The 23,586-nt window shown below is 45.2% G+C and overlaps 1 protein-coding gene across 4 annotated transcripts in view; it reads right to left on the minus strand.

Moving 5' to 3' along the window:
- The window catches only part of ARHGEF12 (Rho guanine nucleotide exchange factor 12), a 73,388-nt gene that overhangs the window by 22,703 nt on the left and 27,099 nt on the right, over positions 1-23,586 (minus strand). For 3 of the 4 annotated variants that reach the window (XM_088178015.1, XM_014890448.2, XM_088178016.1), the window contains exons 2-19: positions 17,812-17,835; positions 17,044-17,132; positions 15,583-15,639; positions 9,742-9,840; positions 9,019-9,068; positions 8,204-8,261; positions 7,407-7,585; positions 6,974-7,051; positions 6,691-6,810; positions 6,016-6,150; positions 4,655-4,726; positions 3,870-3,962; positions 3,393-3,503; positions 2,858-2,956; positions 2,175-2,217; positions 1,940-2,045; positions 1,287-1,424; positions 330-362 (exon numbers count right to left, since the gene is read on the minus strand). In XM_088178015.1, the coding sequence (XP_088034141.1) occupies positions 330-362; positions 1,287-1,424; positions 1,940-2,045; positions 2,175-2,217; positions 2,858-2,956; positions 3,393-3,503; positions 3,870-3,962; positions 4,655-4,726; positions 6,016-6,150; positions 6,691-6,810; positions 6,974-7,051; positions 7,407-7,585; positions 8,204-8,261; positions 9,019-9,057 (1,304 nt within the window). In that variant the 5' untranslated portion in view covers positions 9,058-9,068; positions 9,742-9,840; positions 15,583-15,639; positions 17,044-17,132; positions 17,812-17,835. The remainder of the gene's footprint in view (positions 1-329; positions 363-1,286; positions 1,425-1,939; positions 2,046-2,174; positions 2,218-2,857; positions 2,957-3,392; positions 3,504-3,869; positions 3,963-4,654; positions 4,727-6,015; positions 6,151-6,690; positions 6,811-6,973; positions 7,052-7,406; positions 7,586-8,203; positions 8,262-9,018; positions 9,069-9,741; positions 9,841-15,582; positions 15,640-17,043; positions 17,133-17,811; positions 17,836-23,586) is intronic. The other variant, XM_088178014.1, reaches the window with a different exon arrangement.

Genomic DNA, 23,586 nt, shown 5'->3' on the forward strand with positions numbered 1-23,586 from the left:
GCTTTGAGTTATGGTAAAAATAAGCAGCAATAAAAGGTTACTGCAAAAAGTGGAGGAAAAACTGCTCAGATAAAAACTGAACAGGACAAGGCACACACAGAAAATAAATGTTAGAGCAGATTGAAGCAGTTACAACACAAAACAAGAATAAACACAATCTCTCAGTGACAGTAATTTTTAAGATGTGAAACACAGGCAACAAACAAGAGCAAAGAAGAGGCTGCTGCCCTAAATTGCAACGATTGATGGCAGGGGATTCAGGAGCTGAGTGTGGAGAACAGCCGGGAGAGGGCTGTCGTGTTCCATCACACAGCCCCAGCTCCCTTTACCTCTTGTCTTCTTCCAGGGGCTGGGATGTCATCCTACAAACAAGAAAGGGTTTGAAAATGAAACTCAAAACTCAATTAACACCCGGTCCCATCCCACCCACAGCATCAGTAGTTGTGCTGAAAGTGTCCTTTAGAATGTTCAGCAGTTCCAGCAGGGGAAAAAAAAAAAAATAAAATCAAGAATCAAAAGGTTCAGCTGTGGAAATTGGATTCAGCCCACATTAAAAAGGAGAAAATGGGTTGTGAAGCTGTTGTTCCTACAGGAAAAGGGCTCTGATCTAATAATGCACAGGCTGACAATGGCAGCATTCCCTGCACAATTTCTCCTGGACAGAATTTCACTTCCCTCCAGCCTGAGCCCTGCCTGTCATTACCCCAACAAACACTCACAGGAAGAAACTTAAACACAGCAATGCCAAATTCCACCCCCCAATCCCTTCATCCTGCTTTTCCCACACCTCAGGCATTATAAAATTGTGGACACACACATTCAGAGAGCTGGGGAATTACAGCTTGGAAATTCTTCCCAGGCCTGGATTTCTCCTGACTCTCAGCTCCATTCCCAGGCTGACAAGCTGACTGCAGCTTCAGTTAGGGAGGAGTCTCCCAGGGTGACAACACGGTGACAAACAGAGTGGAATTCATCACCAACATTAACACCTGGTGTTTCTCCCGTGGGACACATCCTGAGGTGCTGTCCCAAGGATGTTTTTCCCAATTGTCCAGGGAGCTCCTATCCTGTCCTGGCTGCACTGACACACTTTAAATCCGGGCTGTCTGTACAATAAATTGGCCTTTTTTCCCCAAAGAGCTCCGTGTGTGCTGCTGTCCTTTCTCTCTCTTTTTTAGCGCAATAACCACATAAAATAACACCTTTATCATCACTTTTTTTTTTTTTAATTTTTTAAACTTTTTTTTTATTTTTTTTACCCCACCCTTCTCTTTGCTGTGACTTACAGGACCTCCTCGATTTTGGCCAGGATCTGCTCTGCACAGCTCCTCTCCTTCTCCACGGCGTTGCGGTCGCGGAGCCGCTCGGCGTCCAGCCGGGTCAGCTCCCCCTCGGCCAGGGTCAGCCCCATGCTCCTCTTCTGCCTGCACAAAGGCACAGGAAATTCCCAACCTGCAGCTGGAACCGCCCTGGGACACTCCAGGGTGTCCCACACAAGTCCCAGAAGGGATTGCAGGGATTGGGGTGGTTCGTTACTGAGCTTGGCACAGGGGTCTTAGGACTCCACGTGAAAAAGCAAATTAATTATCAACTTCTACTCCGTGCCTGTGACAGCTCTGCAAAGGGGATTATTCCCTGCCCAAAGGGGACAGGGAAGGAAAAAATAAAATACAAGCTGATTATAAACACTATCAGTAGGAGATTTATATAAGAACACCAAAGAAAGCAGACATTTCCTCACACAGCTTCAAGGAATGAAGAATCCAAGCTCTAGGATTGGAAGTGATGACTTGATTTAAAGATTGGTCACAGGGCATATTCCTGGTGTGTTCCTACCCAATCCAAGAGGAATTCTATATCCCTCAGGTTTCCCCGTGCTGGAACACGGACTGAAATCAAATATGAATTAAATGGGAACTCCACAGAGAGCTTTTGGTACCTGAAATCTTCCAGGTTCCTCTGGACCTCTGGACAAACTTTATCCTGCATGGTTTGGATGAACTGGCGGTGGAGCTCTTCAGGGAGCAGCTCTGGCCTTCTCCTGTCTGAGAGGCAGAGAATTCATCAATTATTCCTCTGGGAACAGTCCTCACCTTCAATAAATGACTTCAATAAAGTATTTCCCTGAATTAAGCCACCCCCTGCCTTTCACTCCCACAAACACAGCACCCTACCTAATTCCAGGGAGATTTCATCTGGAACTGGGACTTTCAGGTTCTGCAAAAGGAAAGAGAGGCTGGGAGAACCAACAGAGAAACCAGCACCCCAATAAAACACACAAATCCTGCCAGGGAATTCCCTCAAAAGCCAAAATCATCCAATCTGAGCTGGTTTGAATAGGGGGGACTCCCATGATTATATTATAATTCACAGGATTATTTAAGATGAGCATGTGGTACATGAAACTCTGCTGCAGTTTCTGGGAGTTTAATTCATGATAGCAAAGAAATTTTTCAGCTTTCTAACAGACACATAAAATTTCCCAATCCCTGGAACAGCCACATCAATACCCACAGCAATTATTAACTAAAAAGCAACATAGAAGAGCCAGAACTTGCTTAACTACCACTAAATTATTTCTCCTATCTACAACAAATCCCTTGGGATTTATTTTGTTACCAGGCATCTGAAGCCATTCATTTTCCTGCTAACACTTCAACAAAAATACTTTGAACTTTTATTACATTATTACCTTTTATGAAGTTATTTATTAAGCATTATTCAGATTCTGATTTTTAAAACTATTTCTTTTGGAGGGCTTTAATCCCCTTAGTTTCTCACAGCTCAGGTGAGTGGAGAAAGGTCAAAGTCAACTTGTTGGATGAGTGTGAAAATGAGGAAAACAAGTGGAACCTACTGCAGCTCTGTCCAGGAAGAACTGGTAAAACTCCAGGAAAACACGCCGGGTCTCTTTGGAGTTGGTCTGTTTGTACAGGTCTGTGTAAAGGTAGCACAGCTGTGGGGAACAGCAGGGCAAGAAATGAGGTGAAAACCATGAAAACTCCAAGTTTTCTTTCCAATATTTCAAGGAATTCAGCAGTGCTGGGTTGAAACCTTTGCCAGCTCTTCAGGGAACTGCCCTGAGAGGGAAGGGGCTGGAAGGGGAGCACAGAGAGCTCAAACCTTCCCTAATGACACCACTAATCCCACACCTTGGGGTGGAATGAGAGGCTTTCAGGAGATAAATAATGATTTGTAAGCAGCCAAATCTAAAAGAAACAATTCTTTTTGTGTTCCTCCGTTTATCTGAGGAGATAAATGAGGATTTATCACCCTCAGGATCTGCATTTCCCTCCTTGCCAGGTCATGGCAGTGAGTGCTACACAAGATCTGGTAAATTCTGGTGAAGATTCCCAAATGTGAGGCAGGGGAACAATTGCAGAGCTCCTCACCAGTGCTGCAGGATCAAACTGGGACACCACGTGGTGCAGGAGAACAGCCAGGTGAGCTGGGCGGGATTTCAGGAGCTCGATGTTCTGGAAGCAGCTGCACTGCCCATTAATCTGCAGGGACACAGGGAATTACATCTCAATTGTTCAGGAGTAAGAGAGAGGACAGCTAAAATAATTCAAGAGTAAATATGTAGTAGCTCTGCTGCTGTGATAATAATTCAGGATTTAAGAAAAACGAAAATAAATGAAATACGGCAAATTAATTCCTAGAAAGCTTGAGGTTTGGAGAAGAAAGAGAAATATCAGACTCAAAGATGGATATTGTGATAAACTCCCCAAGTGTTTCTATTTGGAAAGATCAGCAACAACAGGAATCCCATTCCCAAATCCTTATTTCACCATACAAGAAATACTCAGCAGAAACAGGGGAAGAGAATTCTGGTTGGTGGGGGAAAAAAGGTTAAAAGTAATTCCCACCTGTTCCTGCTCTGTGTCAAAATCATCATCCTCTGCTCCAATGATCTGAGTCCCCACTCGGGACAGGGGACTCCCAACACTGGACTGGGAATCCTGGGGAAGAGAAGCAAGAAAAGCACAGGGCTGTGATTGTCCCTCCCACTAAAACTTGGAGAAATTCTGATCATTTTAATTCTTCAAAAACCCCACCTTGGATCCTCCTCCCAAAAGCTTCTCCCAGGTATTCCAACAGGATCCAAATAGGATCCAAACATTCCCAAACATCCCCAAACATCAAACCAGGGGGGTCAAGAGCAGCTGCATCACTTTGGAGCACACCAAGCACGTGGCACCTGCCAAATGCCAGCTCTGCACAGAGGGGGGAATGTGCCTTTGGGAGGACAGGCAGGTGAGGGGAAGGGGAATTCAGGAGCCATCCCAAGGATGATGATGTGTTCAGACAGCCCTGCCCTTCCTGCTGAGCTCCACTTGTAGCCCTGCTGGAAATGCCAGCCCCCAAATGAGTGAGCATCCTAAAAAAAGGCTGGGCTCAAGGAATAAAACATGTGCAAGTGCTCTCCTTATTCCAGGCCCAGCTGTTTTACTGCTCACCACTAAATGGTCCTGCTCTTAAGCTCCATAAACATTTACTCAGCTAATTAACTTTCCCTGCACCACTTTAATTGCATTTTATTTTCTAAAGCAAAGTTCAGGCATGCTCCATTTAGAAAGTGGGGGAAAGCAGCAAGATTTTAATGGGCCTGTTGGAGGAGATGCTGTTGTGACACTTGGTGTTTTGTACTCACAGTATCTTGAAGCTCAGCCTTTTCTGGGCTCTCATCTGGATAAATTCTCTCCTTCAGGCCACTGCGAGGACTCTGGGAAAGAGGGAAGTTCAGTTCTGGTAAGTCCCAGCAAATCCAGGAAAGGGAGAACTGCACAGTGCAGTCTGTCAGCCACAAGAGCCTAAAACTTCTCCTTTCTCACAGGAAAAGGAGGTGTGAAAAACCAGAGTAAAATCGGTGTCCTACATGCACAGTTAAACAAAAAAAAAAATCCCAAAACTCAAGTGAATGCAGAAGTTTTGGTCAGAAATCTGGTGACAGTGAACAACTGCAGAGCTGTAAATCCCCCAGCCCTTGGATTTCTCCTTGCTCTCTCCACCTTTTTTCTCTCTCTTCTCCCAGCAATCCTCGTGCTCAGGAAGCCCAGCAGAGCCTTATTTGCAAAAACCACGTGCTGCTGGCTCATCTTCAGTGTGTCCAAAGGTTTTTCCAGCCAGGCTACTGCTCAGGCTGCTGCTTTGCAGCCTGGCTTGGTCCCAGCTGCACAACTCTTCCCACTCAGCCCCTGAGCTAGATTTTCTCAGAGCTGGATGGAAAAGCTGGAATGTTTGGTGTGCCAATCAATCCCCCTGCTCTGATCAAATACCATCCCCAATGCTGACAGGATGATGATTATTAGGAAGATTATTATGAATTTTGTTGTGCATTTATTAAACACAAACACTGAGTGGGATCTGGTCAGATTTGGAGTTAAAACGTTTCAAAACAGAGTCGTGGATGCTCCCATCTCACCCACCTCCCTTTCACTTCCAACTGCTGGCACAAATTTAGCCAAATTTAGCTCTCACATCCTTAAGTTAATCAACAAACTTCGGCCAAATCCAAGCAGAGAGTCTCAATTCCCCTGCACTAATCAGTGACTTAATTAAGGATTAGGGAGAGCACAGGAGCACACAGATGGGTAACTAATGAGTGAACACACCAAGAGCCTTTGCTGGTGGCAGGAATTGAAGCTGATTTGGTAGAAGCAAGGCTCTTCCTCATTTTCAGGGCAAGCTGCCTGGATCTGAGTCATGATGCTGCAGTTGGAATATTCCCTTCAAAGATGCTCTAATTGGCAAATGAGTTTTGAGCAGGATGCTGCATCCATCTTTCTCTGTCTGGTTACAGAGATTAATGTCAGGACAATCTAATCCTGGATAAAACCCCAATATTTATTCTCTCCCAGTTTCTAACACCACTCCAATGCAGGTTTTTCACAGGGAAAAGGTTTTGGTGGGCACTGAGGAGTAATGCCCAGGACAACACACACGAAGGACCTGCCAAGGAAACCCAAATGCAAGAGGCAGAGAAGCAGAGCCCTGGGGCTGCCCCAGACTCACATCAGCAATGTCACTGTTGGGTCTGGAGGGGCTGTCACCACTGAAATCCAGTTTGCTGCCACTGTCCCCACTCTCTGCCTCCCCCTCGCTGATCTGCAGGGACTCTGACACAGACCTGGGGGCCAGGACTCCATCCTGCAAAGAGGGAAGTGGTTGGGAGACAGCAGAGTATTTCAAGTATTTCCTTAAACATCAACCCTTTCCAAAGCCAGGTAGCTCACATTACTCATAAAACCTTCTCAATTTATCTAGAAATGGCTGCACCGTTTTTCTAAGAGGAAACAACCACATTTTCAACCCAAACAACCCAATCTTCAGCACTTTCAACACAGGGGAAAAGGGAAAAATGATACAGCCTACGTTTATATTTTTTTTTTTTTGAAAACAAAAATGAAAACAAGACTGTTTAAAGCAAAGAATGACTTCATGGGTGTATTTTAAGTTGCACTGACAGATAATAAACACATCACTGCTTGCACTTGTTCTTAAAGCAGGATTTCAGAGGTGAGCTGGGAGCCTGCTGTAAAATCCTGAGGAAGATGAAAATGCCAACTCCAAATCTCAGCTCTAGAGGGTGCAGCCTGCCTGCCCGAGCAACTCCAGCTTGCCCAGCAGATCTTTAACCCCCAGGGCTGTGCCTGGGGGCTCTGCCCAGCCCGGCTGGCCCTGTGTCACCTGAGAGCAGCCCGTGGCCTTGCACAGCTGCTCCTGCAGCTGAGGAATGTGTTTCTTTGCCTCCTGGATCTCCTTGAGCCCACGGGTGGAGGGGGTTCTGCTGTACTCCTCCTGCAGGACCTGCAAAACAATTGTTTGTCTCTTTTCCATCAACACCTGCACATCTGCACAAGGAGCTGCTACAGAAACTCTGCCCCACACAGCTCTGCTGCTAAATTGGGATTTAACAGCTGCCCTTGGCTTCATTTCCCCCAGCTCCCTCCAAGCTGCACAAGTCCAGTACCTGCAGCCTCTCCTGCTCCTTCTGGAGCATCTTCCTCAGAATCTCCACCTTCTGGTTGTGGACAATGTTATTCTCCTCCTAGGAAATAGAGAGAGATTAAGGTTGGGTTTGTTGGGGGAGCTGAGCAGATAAGGAAAACAAAAACAGACATGCACATTTTTCACCTACTTCCTAAAAACAGGCTCTCAAAAGCTCTATGAAAAGCAATTGAAATTTCCAATTCTTGCTTAATTTTGAACAGCTATTGACAGTATAAAACCCTGTATTTCTATTATCTCAGACAGGACTCACAGAATGCTTTTTACTCACAGAATGCTTTTTCTTAAGTGAACAAATACCCACTTACAGGACAAATATTCCATTGCCAATTTGAAGTGCAAAAAAAAACCATTCAGGCCATTTCTCCTTTTGGAGAGAGAGCTTCCAAGCTTACCCCCATGAGCACTGGGCTGGTGATCCTCTCTGCATTCCCTGACGTGCCAGGTGAGTGGGGGGATGCCATGATGGGAGGCATATGCCCAAAAGCTGCCAGATCCACGTCAGAATCCGCCAAGGGAATCTGGGGCGACCCTGGGGGGCGCCCCTGGACAGTGAGAGCTACATAGGAACCTGCTGTGGGGACACAAGGACAGGCACAGGTCACACTCATGGGGACATCTCCATGGCTCCCCTCACCCTGCAGACTGAACTCACAGCATCCCTCCTCCAAACCTGAGAGCACTGCCAGCTTTAGAAATCTGTTTACATTTCAAATATTCCAAAAACTTGCATGACCATCAGCCCTTACAAAAGCAGGCAGTCCAATTTCCAGCCCAGCAGGTCACATTTCCAGTGCACACACACAAAATAAATCACACCAGGCTGGAAGGAACCACCACCACCACCTTCCTTATACAAGAAAATGCACCAGGAACTATTTCCTGTAGTGCTGTGCAGGCATCACACAGCAGTGCCAGCCCAGCTGTGGTATTTAAGGTGGAAATAAAAGATGGGAAAGCACCCAGGCAAGGCTTGGTGAAAATCCAAACATCAGGTTAAGGAGAAACTCCAGGAGAATGTATTCAATCCAGCTTCAATGCAGGATGTCAAAATAATTTCAATTTCACTTCCCTGTTTCACACACTCCCTTCATGTCTCAGCATTCACCTCACCCTTGGCACTTGACAGGGCCCTGGAAATGATGCCTGTCACACTTCAGAGGTGACAGAAGAGCCACCTGCCTTTACTTACACTTGATCAGCTTGACCACCTCCAAATGGTTCGAGTGTGTTACCAGAGTCCCGTTCACCTGGGCAGGGAGGGGACAAAATTCAGTGTTTGCCTCCTGGTTTCCAAGCAATTCCACACATTCCACAAAAGGCACCAGAAGAACAGCAGCATTTTCTTCTCCCCCATCTCCATTACTGCCTCTTTCAAGACATTACCAGATAAATTATTTATCCTTCTAACAGTTTATCTCATTGAGCAGAGCTCTGCAAAAAGAAAAACTGTGCACACACCAGAAGAACTCATGCAAGCGGACAAACAAACAAAAAAAAAAGGCAATCCATCTCTGCCTGGGCAGAAAAACAACAGGGTAGCTAATTTAATTCATTAATTTCAATGCCTGGTTGAAATCCCAGCTCCATCTGTGTCAGGAGCTGCTGCAGTATTTTGCAGCAATCATTTAGAGTCTTTTAAGTTACTGACTTGATTTCTTACTTGCTTGGGACTAAAAAAGAACATGGATGTGGGAGCAGTTAGGGAGAAAAGAACAATTCAGGCAGGCTGGTTATTTACAGGTCATTATTAACAGCTCTGCTTTCCTTCTCTTCCCTGCCAATCCAGGTTTTATTTTATTTGTGATACTTGAAGCTGGCAGGATGTGGAATTTGTCCATAAAATTCTGAAATGAGGATCTGGAGGAGAGTCATGCCCAGAACACTGAAGCTTAGACCATTCCTAATGCAAACACCACAGCAGGCACAGCAATGCCATTTTTTTCCAGAGAAAAGAGCTCATTTAAGACAGAGGATCCATTTCTCTCCCAATTTCAATGCCCTTACCTTGATAATTCTATCACCTGTCTGCACTCCAGCCCGCATGGCTGCTCCATCTGGAGAGGAAAGAAATCCCTCAGTTCACCTTTCAATGCAATCATTTCCAGCAAAAATGGTTTTAAGACTTGTGTAAAACATGCAAAATACTCCTGCATCAGCCAAGCTTCCTGTGTCAGTCAAATCTCTGGGTACTGAGTCTAGAGCAGTTTTGCTTTCACCTGGCACTGGATAGAGCAGGACATGATCCCACCACATCCTAAGGAGTCATTTCCTCCCCCTGGGTCAGCTCCAAACCCTCGGGATCACAGAATGAACCAGGTTGGAAAAGAGCTCTGAGATCATCAAATCCAACCCATGACCTGACACATCCTCATCAACCAAACCATGGCACTGAGAGCCACGTCCAGCCTTGTTTTAAACACCTCCAGGGATGGTGACTCCACCACCTCCCTGGGCAGATGATTCCAGTGCCCAATCACTTTTCCAGTGAAGAATTTTTCCTGATGTCCAACCTCAACTTCCCCTGGCACAGCTTAAGGCTGTGTCCTCTCCTTCTGTCAGAAATAAATTCACTGCATTCCCCCCCCTCCAAGCTCTACCCTGACCTTGCACATCCCTTCCCAAGCTGCAGCCAGCCCACCTGGGAGGAGTTTGGGAGTTTCCTGCTCCAGCCCATGCACATTTCCAGGATGCCCATGGCGAGCTGGCAGGTCTGGGGGATGTTCTCACCTTCCTTGACAGACTGCACAAAGACGGGGTTGTCCCCGCTGACCGTCAGCCCGAAGCCGTTCTCATCCCTCTGGATCACCACACACCTCTGCACCAGGCCTGGGGACACAGGGGACAGGGAACAGAGGAACACAAAGAGACACAAGCCAGGCATCAGTCCAAAACCTTATCCTCCCACATAATCACTCAGAGGAACGGGGACGACACAGCACAGGGAAAATATGGGAGAAGACAGGAACAGGGCAGCAGTCCAGAAATGGAGAGGGATGTCAAGACAGGTCAAGCTTATTGCTCCAGCTACACGAAACAGAGATGCAGACAGCTCTGGCACATGAGACACAACCTGAGGGAAAAGCAGCTTTTAAAGGAGAGCAGCAGTACCCACACCAATGAGCAGGATTTCTTTGGTCTGCATGAATCGTTCAGAGGGCTGTCAGGTGCTGCTGCAGCACCACAAACACCTCACAGCTTCCACAAGCTGCTCTGAAACACAAGCACAAATCCCTCAGAGTAATATGAGGGGGTTGGGCTAAAACAGATTTATTGATCAGGAAAAGTTCTCCCAATTCTCAGCCAAAATCTCCTCCTGGGGCACCTTCTGCTCCAGGTGAAAGACTGCACAGAGCCAGAACAGCAGAGGTGAGGAAGTAGAAGCCACGTTGAACTGTCCTGAACAGGACTTCTGAAATAAACACCAGTCCAGGGCCAAAATCCCAGGAGATGAGTTTGAATGTGCCCCTCCTTTAATTTGCTGTGACACATCAAAGGCAACTTGTTTTCTTTCCTGGTACACTCAGGATAATGTGAACACAAATGCTGTTGCAGAGATAAATTCATTTAGTAGGTGCAGCATTTGGACCGGGTGGAATGCTGGGGATGTCTTTTGTTCACCTGGAAATGAAACAAGGGAAAGACAAAGCAAACCTGGAACATTCTTTGCCAAGCACTTTCCTAGGAGCAGCTCCCACAACAGAGCCCTCATCCTCAAAAGTGACTTCAGGAATTCTGTAAATGCTCCTCCAGTGTTCTCTTATTTCCATCACCCTTATTTCCAACAGCTTGCTTTGCTTTTCCATTTCTGAAGGCACAGCAGGCAAAATTCCTACACTGGCACCTCGAGAAAGAAATCAGAGCTCTCCCAAATGAGATTCCAAACCTGCAGCAGTTGAGTTTGGTAGGGAGGGAACATGGGAATTGGGAAGATGCTGCCCCAGCCAGACTGGAATGAGCTGGAAGGTAAGGATGGGAACAGAGCAGGAGTCATTGCTGTGTCCCACACTGCTCCCAAACCACCACGGCTCCTTTTCACTTCTCTGCAGCAACTCCCCATGGAAATGAGGAGCCTCAAGAGCCAACACTGCCTGCCCAGCCAGTCCTGCTCTCCTCCATGAAAACGGGTGTGGGAGCAGTGCAAAAAATATTCCATGATTTCTGCAGCACTGTCACATCCCAGGAATTCCCCTCCTGCCAACAAAGCAGGAGCAAAGCACTGGATCCCTGGGCACCTGCAGGGCTGGGGAAGGGATGGAAGGAAAATCCCCCAACCTTTCACCCCAATGAGAAGTGAGGGAAGGTTTCTCTCCCTCCTGCACCTCCCCTTCTTTTATATGACCAAGCTTCTTGAAGTCTCACTTCCCAAGAATGATGCCCGGGGCTGGGGTGTGGGAACTGCTGCTATTTCAGAGAAATTGCTCCTTTGCAGCTCCAGGAGCAAGGCACTAAACTCAGCTTTTCAATCATCAGGACTGGCCTTGTTTAAAGCCACAGCAGAGCCCTGAGTCTGCTCTGCCACTGGATTTCTTTTTCTCCAGAAGCAAAAATCCTTGCATTTATTGATAAATTTCCTCCTTGGATGAGCCAGATGCCAAAGCAGGGCCCATGCAACATGAACTGACCTGGCAGAGTGTAACTGAATTTAATTCAAGTTCATCCAAGTTAAACTCTCTCACCCCACAAGCTTCAATTTCACCCAAGACCACCTTGTAAATTTAAAAGGGAGAAAAAACTGAAATTAGGACAACTGGACCTGAAATTAGCCCATAATTGCCCTTTCCTGTACTTGTTTCCTTCAGATAAGGGACAAACATTTAACCCTTCTCTAATTCAATATAAAAGGCTGGAATGAGGTGAAGGAGATCCCACACTGGACTGAGATACACTTCATAGTGATTTTATTGAAGTTATCTGCAAGTCTCCTGGAGATAACACTGTGACCTGCAGAAGCAGATCAGCTCTGACAGGATCCCCTGCCTCAAACACCCCTCAAGGGCTTTTGTTCTGCTCACTTTGCAATATCCCACCATGAAATTTCACTTTTTCCAACAGAATTCACCACTGACAGTACTCAAAATTAAATCAATAATCATCTTATTCCCACTTTCGCTTTCCTTAACAGAATCTTTATGCTATGAAGTGAGGAGACATCACTTAACTGTGCTTTAAAATCAGTCTCTGTTTGTGTCTTGAGTGGATTCCGAAAATTCTGGAGGAAAAAGAATCCATTTTAATCTTTTTTTATCCTCATGAAGATGAAAATTCCCCTAAACCCACTGGTGCAGCCTCAATCCATGAGTCCAACAAAGCAGCCAAACCTGTGCTGGAGTTAAAGAGGTTAAAATTCCAAGGGAAAGCTGAGAGGAGCTTCAGTAGGTGGCACTCGTCCCTCTCCCTTCTCCAGCCCTGCTCCAAGAGAGTCTTTGGGATGGTGGAAGGGCAAAGTCTGCACTTCTCAAGGTCACTGACACCCCAAGGCCAAAATAATTGTCTCAAACAGCCTGGCCAGACACATCTGGTTGTCCAACAGCTTCTCTGGGAAGCAAATTTTTATTTTTTTTTTTTTTCCCTCTTCTCTACATCCTATCTGGAAGTTATTTAACAAATTAGGGAATTTCTTGAGTAACAAACAGAGCAGGGCTTCAGTCTAAAAAGCTGAGTGAGAAAAGGAGAGACCAGGATGGGTGGATGGATGGACAGGGCTGGGGCAAGCTGGGCCAGTGGAAGGTGCCCCTGCCCATGGAATGGTTGGAACAAAATCATCTTTAAAGGATCCTTCCAATCCAAACCAGCCTGGGATTCCATGGGATGTGAATTCCATCTCCCAAATCTGCAGGACACAGCCCAAGAGCTGAGATTTGGGAACTAAAACCTCCCCCGGGGGCATGAGGCCACCAGAGGAAAATGCAGTTTAATAGAGGGATTCGAAATGAATCATTCCATAAACAAAAAACCAAAACTCCTTGGGGTTTTGAGAGTGGCCAAATGTTTCACTTCATTTGGGAAGCTTTCTGTTCTATAAAATATTGTCAGAAATGCTGCTCCACAAAGATAAGCAGAACTTTTATAAAGGCAAATTTCTCTGGAAAAATGGTGGCCACAACATAAAGACATAAAGCTGGTAAGGACTGAAAAAAAAACCAAAAAAAAAAAACAAAAAAACAAAACAACCCTGGGGAGAGTTAAGTTTCAATTTTAAAACATCTCAAATCTGAGGTTTCAAAACAAAAACCAAAAACTTATCACAAAGTTGGAGAAAATATGTGAAAGAGTTTGTGTCAAGTCCAGGCTAATATTTAGGCCAGAAACTGATGATTGCTAAATATAAAGGAAGATAAATATAAAGGAAGATATTTTTGGAGAGCAACCAAGTTATGAAGCAAAGGAAAGAGAAACTGATACCTCACCTACCACCCTAAAAGGTAATTTCAGTTTTGACTTGATTTAAGAGATGAAAATGCTACTCTGAGAAAAGGATATTAAATATCATGGGAGATCATGGCACTAATTAGCAAATTACAGCACAACAAACGACACTCATTCTCTCTCCTGATAATCTGAATTTTGTTGAACATACAAACATAGATGGTTGGGTTTATGAACGAAAATACTTCACTGAGAGCTTCATGCCACTATAAATTCATTTCTGTACATTAGAACAATTTCCCTCCCTGACCAATCTGCCCCCCCTAAGTCACTCACACACTTCAAGAAATTCTGGCTCCTGAATTCAAACTTTCAAGAGGTGAGAACAAACAGCCACCAAAGCCACACCTCCTCTTCCTGCTGTCATTCCAGCTTTCCCTATTCCTCCCTTTCCAGTGGCCAGCCCCCATCCAGTCAGCAGTGAGGAAAATATCAGTACAGTATTTCTACTTGGAGGGTTTGGAATAGTTTGGTCCCTTCCAAAGCAAACAGCAGAGCTGTGCACACATTCCAGAGAAACCTGGGAAAAGCAGACAAAAGGCAGGGGCAAGGCCACTGGAAAGGGAGGATGAGTGGGAGCTGCTCCCAGGGATCCTGAGCACAGAGACAGCACCTGCAGGAAGTCAGAGCTCACCTTGGCAAGTTGGCACAAAAATAAAAATAAAATCCAGGCTGGGGCAGGGGGATAAACACAGAGATGCCCCAGCAAAGCCAGCAAACCTTTCCTGCCATTAACCCACAGCACCTCCAGCCCTCCATGAAATGCAGCTTGAGCACAGGGGTCTGGGTCTCCTGGCCAACCTGGCTTCAAAACCCAAAAATCACCCCCAAATCCCTGCTGCTCCAGCCTTCCCCTGCTCCTTCCCTGCGAGGGTGGCACAAGAATGACAAGCTGCAGCAAGCCAGCTCTCCCCCAGACAGGTTTCCATCAAGGCACCCTCCAAAGCTGTTTACAGCTTCTGAAGGAACACTCTCACACCCCGAGGAACGTGACTATCATATTACTTTAGGTTTGTTTTTTTTTAAAAAAAAAAAAAGTGTGTGATTCAAAATTCCAGGGGAAGTGAAGAGATCTCACAGAAAGAACAGGACACACCTCCCCAGACTGCACCAGCTTTTTCTAACATGCCTGTGTTGGTTTAAACTCTTCAGGGTTGGTGGTGTTTGGTTATTTTTTAGTGTTTCTAGCTCTGACAGCATCACTTTGTATGCTGGAGCACAGCCATGAGCACCTGGCAGTTTTATTCCAGTGGAATGATAAAGCTGATGATTCTGGAAGAGTCACTGCATCCAAAATCCCACAGCAGGTTTAGCAGCAGCAATTTTCTGAACAGATTAAAATCAGAAAGTGTCACAGATTGTTTTAAACATGAATTAAAAAAAAAAAAAAAAGGCAGTAAAGGGAAAGGAAGGTAACCCATGGCTGGAGTCAAGACATGCACACGTGGAAATAAGAAATGCAGCCACATTCAACCCCAGTCCAAGGGGCTGAGGATGCTGAGAGGACCCAAAAAACCAGCTTGTGAATACTTAGTGCCTTCCAGAGTCTAAGGTCTGAATGCAGATATCTACAGAGACTGGCAGAGCAGTGTCATTGGAGCAGGGGAGTGTCACAGCCCCAGGAGTGACACAGCTGGGAGGGCTGAGGGAACAAACAGGTGGAGGGACACCCCCAGGATGTGTGGGGATACTCCCAGCCCAGGCTTGGCATGGGGCATTTATTGCAGCCAGCAAGCCCAGGGTCACTCCCTGTCTCCGGGACAGAGAACAGGGAAGTTCACACCTCACACTCAGCTCAATTATTCACTGATCCATTTTTCCATTGCTGTCAGAAGGAACCAACACCTACAAATAAGGCAGCGAGGGGAATTTCCTGCTCCAACCTCCACGCTGAGAAGGTGGCACAGACTTTCCTACAAGCACAGAGCCCTGCGGGAGCCGTGTCCTCGCTGTGACACCTCCAGAGGTGCCACACTGAACATTGCCCAGGCACCGGCACACTAGGAGCTGAGAACTGAAGCAGGATGGAAGGGGCAGACCCTGCTGCAGAGCCAACCATGCAGATCAGGGGAGGGGAAAAGCCTGGGATTCACAGACAGGAAAAGCAGGAGCTGCCCAGGGGGAGCTGCAGCTTTGGCTTACCATACGTCTCGGATTTACTCTCCTCAGAACTAGACTTTGTCTTCTTGGAGGAGCTATCTGCACGAGAGCAGGAGAAAAGGAGAGAGAGATATAGAAAATATGGAGACCAAACATGAGGAAAAAAAAAAAAACAAAAAACAAACTTCATGGAAAAAAACCAAAAAAACACAGACTTGGATTTATCGGGTTAAATCGTGCAAAACACAAATAAGATGTGAACAAAACACAGGTGGAGCACTTGGAACAGGGGTGAATAATACATGGAGACACAGGTAACAGCACACAGAATCTGTTACACAGCCAGGACACGACCAAAGGAGCTCTCTGCAGTAACCACAGATAAAAACCAGCCCAAGCACACAGACTCTGTTTGTCCCCAGAGTCAATAACCAGCACAGGCACAGCAGTTCAGCATCCTGAATTCACCCCTCAAAAACAAAAAGGTTTCTGCAGGCTGCAGGGCAGAGCTCCCCTATCAGAGCACAAACCAGGTAACAGCTCTCAACACTGCAGTGACTTCCTGCAAATTAAGATTACAGGATTCCTGGAGTTTGTTTCTGGAGAAATTAAATTCCTTCTACAAAATGACTTCACAGCCTGAGACCTCCCTCAACCTGAAATCACTTTATATGACCTATCCCAAAGGACAAAAGAAAAGCAGATGAGCACTAAACCAGGTTTTTTTTCCCTTTACAGGAATTTTTTAAACTGGCATTTAAAGCCCATTTTCATTTATTTTGTGCACACTAGAAGGACTCATGCAGCCAGTGGCAGAAACATCAGCCCTGTGCACAAAAAAACCTCCATCCTACAAGGTGTGCTCCCCAAGCCCCAGGGAAAAGCCTGAATACACAGACAGGAAAAATGCACCTTGCATGGGGCCAGGAGGCTCAGCCAGGATTTCATGAGCAGGCACTGGGTGAGTGTTTTAGAGAGAACAAAAATCCTGTGTGCACCCTCTTTCCCTAATTTAACTAAAATGAAAATAAGCTAAAGAAAAGCAGGATGGCAAATCCTTTAAAATGAGGTGTTTATCTTCAAATGCATCACCTTGGGAAGCACAAATTCACTTGGGAAGTGGCAGAGAGGGATCAAAATCTACTGAAGGACAAAACAAACCCCCCAAAATTAAACCCCCAGCAGGGAAAGGCAGCCCATCTCCAATTTCAGACTTCACTAAAGAACTCCTCACAGCTAATTACAGCCTTGGCCTCCTGACTTTGCTGCAAGTGGAAGTTGTTATAATTATTTACTGATACACTAATCCAGGTTGATGATGAGGGTGTTTAAAATCCAAGCCCACATTCATTTCAATGCCCACATTGCCTTTGCAGAACAACCCAGCTCTGAAAACCACATTAAAATCATTTTTATGCCGCATCCCAGCGCTTTTGGTTGGGGTTTTTTTTTTTAGGTTTTTTTTTTTTTTTTTCTCCTCTTGAATTTTAGGATTTTTTTTACCTGTGGGATCGAAGTCGTGGGTGCTGCTGCAGCGTTCAACTTTCTGCTTCTTGTCAGCTGGAGACTCTCTGCTCAGAATGCTGCCGTGTCTGGGGCACAGAAAAAGCACAAAATCCTCACCCCAGAGCCCACAGGAGCTGCCTGAGTGCTCCCACAAACCTCACCCGGCTCTGCCTGCTCCCCAGAAATTCAGATTAAAACCCAGGCATCGAGTTCTCTTGAAAAATTGATTCCCAGGCTGAATTCAAAGGGGAAAATGATCTCCCCTGCAATCTCTGGGAGAGGATCCAAGGTTCCAGAACAGTCCTGGTAACCTCCAGAATTGGGAACAGCAAGGGAATTCTCTTTATCACTCAGCATCAGCCCAAAAGCCAAATAAATTTATGAAAAAAAAAAAAAAAAACCCTCCTGAAATCTCAAGTCTCCCAGTAAACTCTAAATATTTTAGCATGGCAAAATTAAAGATTTAGGATATGCCCAGAAGGGAAGCACCTGTACATGCTGTACCAGCAGTGTCCCCTGACCATCTCAAATCTCAGGTAAGATGAGCCCCCAGCCATGTCACCCCATGCCAAGGACACCAAATAAATCTATTTTTGGCACCTTATCCCCATCTGGATATTGATTTCCTCACATCTGTAATGGCTACTACAGGCTATGTTTGTATATATATATATATATTTTAAACTTTTAAAGGCATTTCCCCTGCAATAATGCTGCAGCATAATTTACAATACAGATAAAAAAAAGCAAATTTCAGGAACTCACCTCGAAGGTTTTTTGAGAGGAAACCTGAAAAGGAAAAAAAAAAAAAAAAGTTTAATGAACTTTTATTTTTCAATATTAGGTTTGATAGCAATATTGGTGCTTAAATACAAACAATTATTTTACACTTCTGTGGTACCCTCAGAAAAAACAATCTCTATTTTCATGGAACTCCATGAACTTACCATCTTTTAGACAAGTACAACAAAGCTGAAATTAAATTACCTATTCCAAGCAGTATTATACACACAGATAACAAAAGCAACAAATCCAAAACTGAAGGGAGAAAAAAAAAGTATATTTGTATTTTTAACTGAGGAAAATATGAGATTTATGAATCCAGGATTTTTTTCCTTGAATTCCTGACAGAACAAGGTGGGTTCCATCCAGCTCGAGCCACCAAAACTTTTACTCTGATAAAAACCACAATTATTTCCTTCTCAGATTTGAAATTTCAGCTCCATTCTTATTCCAGTTATGTTTTAGATCCTTCAGCTGGAAGGCCAAACTCACATTTAGGCAAGAACAGGTAACTTAAATCACTTTTTGTTCTAAATGAAGACTCTACAGATGGTTTATAGCTGAGAATTCTCCCTCTATCTATAAAATAGTTCTTTTTAATGCATTTTCTCCTATTTATATACATTTTTCAACAAGTGCTGGGGTGAGGGATTAGAGGGAAGAAATTCAAGCCCACACAATTTGAACACCACCAGGGGAATAAATGACCATTTCTTTTTTATGGTTTTAGTTTAAACACAGCCATTTGTTGATGAGCAACAGTCCCCAAGTCAGGATTAGAAAAGGACAAAGGGGAGGGACAAGGAGCAGCTCCAAAGTCAGGACAGGTGGAAGGGGCTGGAGCCAAGGGGGATTTGGGATTTCCTCCCAAATGAGTGAGAGGAGGAGAAGAACAGCCTCAGGCTGGCAGCAGCAGGAATTTCTCCATGGAAAGGCTTTTTAGACTCTGCCCAGGGAGTTTTGGGTTTTTTTTGGTCACATCCCTGCATGTGACATTTCCATGGTCCCACCCCAACACGCAGAACCCAAACTCTTCTCCCAGAGTGATCCAGACCAAGATTCACAAAAATACCCCCCCCAAAAAAAAACCCTGTTCCTCGTGTCACCTCCTCCCCTCTCCTCCTGAACTCCAGGAACTCCTTCCCCAGCACCTGAAAGCACAGAGCCAGCCCAAGCCCTCGAGTGTGGCTACACCCAAAAGTGGCCAGCTGCCACACGCCAGTCCCCTGTGCAAACACGCACTGATGTGGAGCTCCACGACCAGCAGCTGATGACACATTAGCAAGGGAAATTCAAATGTTGTCCGCCTGTTCCTGAAAATAATTATCCACGGCAAGACACTCGCCGTCTTTCAGATAACAGCGCTGAGTTGAGCTGAACTACAAGAGCAGCTTTCAAATTAAGGGAGTAGACAGGGTCTGTGATTGCATAAACAGCAAAAAGTTAATTAATTGAAGGCAAGAGGTGGCAGTCCTCCTTCCTCCTGCCCCCAGAAGCTCTATTTTATCTTAAAAATCTGTTATTCAAATAAGAAACATCCTCTCCTCGTTCTGCTCTACCTGCAAAGCCAATCTCTTTAGCGTGCCATCGTCCCGTGTACAATTTCAGCCAGGGAAGGGGGTGAGGGACAGACAGCTTGAATCCCAAAGGAAAGCAAACAAAAGTCATCTCAGGCCAACCTCACCCTGCCTCAACCCTGAGCAGCCAAAAGATGTAGCAATCAAGTGTTTCACTGAAAAGGAGAAAAGAGGAAAAAAAAAAAAAGAATCCAGGGAAAGACAGGAAATTATGCTTAGGATGAATTACACCCCATTTTTTTAAATCTGATGCATCTGAACTTTTGAGCTGCATAAAAAAAACCCTTAACACCACTGGTAAGTATTTTAATGAAGCATTTTAGTGACAAACTTTATCCTACAGAGGTTCTTATCAGAACTCAGAGCTGCAAGCTCTGCTCCTGCAGCAACAGGCAGAGTTTGTGGAAAACACCAAGTGAGTTCCCTGCTGTACCTTTTGGGCTGGTTCTGAGCTCTTTATTATCTGTGAAACACAAATGTCCCATTTTCCAGGTCCAGAAGTTGTGTAAAACCTTTCTGCTTATCATCTGGCTGGTGATGAATTCTTCAGGAAGGAACTTTAAAGTTTTTGTAAATAAAGCAGAGCTGAAAACACTGGAATTTTTTCTGTGCTTTGACATTACTGGTGAATATAAAATTCCCCTGCTCCTAACCCATAGCTGTGCTCACAGCTGGATGGGACAAGGGGTCAGATCCAGCTGCACATCTGGAGAATCCTCATCCCTGGGGAGAGACCCAGGCCAGGGCTGTGTCCCCAGGAAGGGCTGGAGCCCCTTGAACCCAGCAGCTTCCTGAGGCTCCTTCTTGTGCCAAGCAAGCAGGGAGGGAGGCAGGGATGGGTTTGGGGAGCAGGGATGGATTTGGGGAGAAGGGAGGGAGGCAGGGATGGGTTTGGGGAGCAGGGATGGGTTGGGGAGCAGGGATGGAGGCAGGGATGGATTTGGGGAGCAGGGATGGATTTGGGGAGCAGGGATGGAGGCAGCAGATCATCCCAGCAAAGTCTCTGGGTGCTGCACAACCACCATTCCACACCCTCTCCTGCCTTTCCTTTGCCTCACAGGTATCCCCTAAAATCAATGACGTAGTAAAGACATGAGCTTTGTCCAGCCAGGCTGAAGGTGAAACTCTGCAGCCTCCAAAAAACCTCCCCTCCTGGATCTGAAATAATCCCTGGGCACTGAGTTATGAAATCACTGAAATTTTAGGTGGAAGAGTCAGCTGAGCTGAGGCTACACCACTGGCAGCATTCAGTACCACATTGCTGCCTTTTCCCATTTTCCTGCTTGAATACCACCTGGAAGACATTCCTCATTTCCCAAACCCTGTGTCACCACAGCAGGAAGCAGAATAAAAATGGATAAAACCCAATCAAAGATCACAAAGGAGCTCCCATGAGTTTATCAGTGTTTGAATGCAACTGATCTTCACTTGGAAATAATATTATCTTTGAAAGCAGCCCTGAAAATCCCCTCACTGTGTTACAGCACCCAGCACAACATAATTCAAATTAAAATATATTTCACCTCCTACTGTAAACAGCAGCAAGAAGGCAGAGCAGGGTGTGGTGAACAGCTGGAGCCTTAATTCCAAATGGAGCTGGCAAGTTTAGGCTCCACGATAAAACCCCTGTAGACATTTTGTCTGATAACTGATGAACATCAGCACATTTTCAAACGAGTTGTTCCACTCTCCCAAATACCAGCACCAATTAAAAGCCAAGTCAGATTTTGTTTTTAAAACGCTGGGTCCGAATAATTTGAGTCATTTAAATGCATCAAATGACTGAAAGTGTGTCTTCTTAGTCATGCTGCATTAGGAAAATCTGTTTAAGTGAGGAAAATACACCTACAAGTAGTAACAACGTGGATTAAACATTGTATTTCAGGTTAGCTCACACATATGCATCACCACTGCCTATAACCACCTGAAAGCCAAGCAGAAAAAGGTAATTTGAAGACTTAATGTGTCAAAAAACACAAGAGCAGGGAGGATTCCCAGCTTCCAGCAGTACAAAGCATTCCATTCCAGCCCAGGAGGTTGAAAATATAGCTGACCATAAATAGCACAGCATCCAGATAACCACGCTGTTGTTTTGTTGGTTTTTTTTTTTTTTTTCCCCTCCACTACTAAAATATTACCAGAATTCAAGTAACTCCTATCTCCAAAGCTGATCAAAGAGAAAAATATTTAGATTCAGACAAGGGCCTCAACCTTGGAAATATTTATTCATGTGCCTAACTTTAGTTCCAGGACTGCTCACATGCCTGAAATGAAGTTTGTGTGTGTTTGCACTGTGCAAGGAGAAATGACTCCAACTTGTGCCCAGATGAGTAAGAAATGTTGTGAAACCCATGCAGGAGAGAACAGCCAAAAACTGCTTGCTTGACAGAACTAATCTTTAATTAGGAGATGAACAGTTGCAATAGAAGCTGCTTCAGTGCTTTATTAGTTTCATTTAAATAAGATGTTGCTTGTTGCAGAAAAACCCTCGGAATGAATGATAAATTTCAAAGAAAAGCAGCCAACACAAGTGATCATGCCAAATTCAGGAGGAGAAACAGTCCAGGGCTGATCATTGGTCCTTTTGACACATTTAGGAGGAGAAGAGGAAAACCAAAAGTTATCTCAAAGTCCCCCCAATAAAAACCCCAAACTCTGGCTTTTTAAAATCTCATCCTAATTCAGGTTTCCACCAAGCCACGTGTCAATGAGAAGCCTTTGGCCACCATCAGCTCCACGGATTTTGGTGAAAAGTGATTTTAACTCACTTAAAATTCCAGAATGGTTTGGCTTGGAAGGACCTCAGTGCTCATCCTGCCATGGGCAGGGACACCTTCACCATCCAACCTGGCCTTGGACACTCCCAGGGATGGGTGTTGAAGATTTTGGGAATGCTGAGCAGGATTGTTCTCTCCTCCTGTTCATACATCCCCAAGCACATCCTGGAAAATTCAAAGACTGTTCCTGGGTGACAGGTGAAAATCACTGAACAATTCCAGGACAATTCCTAGTGCATTCAGCTCCTTTAATACCCATTAAATTTCATTTTCAACACCCTCACTGACAGCACTCAGAGAAATGATGCATTTTCTGCCTAAATCTAGGAGGTTTTAAGTGCCCTGAAAGCACAGTAAGCAATGACATAAATGTTATTCTGCAAACAACTCCCAGAATTTCATCTTGGAAGAGACACAATGGAAGAAAAACAAGCAAGGGAATCTGTTTTGCAGGGTTCTAGAGGCACAGCTCCACCAGAGCAGGTTTTTAAAAGCCCTGACAAAGGTTTCAGGGGAGAGTGCTGACACACAGCAGCACCAACACGAGCAGTTTTGTGTCCCAGGGAAAAGGGCAGGGACAGAGGGGCTGAGCACAGAACAATGACAGGGAAAACAGCAAGAAGGAGAAAACAGCAGCAGCTGCAGCTGGAAGCACATCTGGGACAGCCCTGATCCAACACATCCACCTCAACATCAAGCCTTGGAAGAGCAGCTTGCTGCTGGCTCATCCTTTCCACTGATCACAGCACAGAAGCTCAGGAAACCACTGAGGGTTTTCCTGAAATAAAAAAAAAAAAGAAAAAAAAACCAACAAAACTATCACAGACTGATGGCAACAGATTGGACACATGGAGCAGAGAGAAACAGAGATCCAAATGAGGAGGATGGGAGGGTTCCTGGGAGCTGTCAGAGCCTAAGGATGGATTTTAGGGATTTGGAAGGAGGCAGCAGGGAGGGTTTTCCCCAAATTAAAAAAAAAAAAAAAAAAATCCAACAAAACCCACTTCATATTGATGGCAACAGATTGGACACACAGAGCAGGGAAACAGGGATCCAAATGGAGAGGATTCCTGGGAGCTGTCAGAGCCTAGGAATGGATTTTAGGGATTGCAAGGAGGCAGCAGGGAGGGTTTTCCCAAAGTTAAACAACAAAAAAAACCCAGCAAAACCCATTGCATACTGATGGCAACAGACTGGACACACAGAGCAGAGAAACAGGGATCCAAATGGAGAGGATTCCTGGGAGCTGTCAGAGCCTGGGAATGGATTTTAGGATTTGGAAGGAGGCAGGAGGGAGGGTTTTCCCCAAATTAAAAACAAGCAAAAATTAAAAAAAAAACCCCAAAACCCACTGCATATTGATGGCAACAGACTGGACACACAGAGCAGGGATCCAAAGGGAG

The sequence above is a fragment of the Sturnus vulgaris genome, chromosome 23, assembly GCF_052056855.1.
Source record: "Sturnus vulgaris isolate bStuVul1 chromosome 23, bStuVul1.hap1, whole genome shotgun sequence".
Taxonomy (NCBI): domain Eukaryota; kingdom Metazoa; phylum Chordata; class Aves; order Passeriformes; family Sturnidae; genus Sturnus; species Sturnus vulgaris.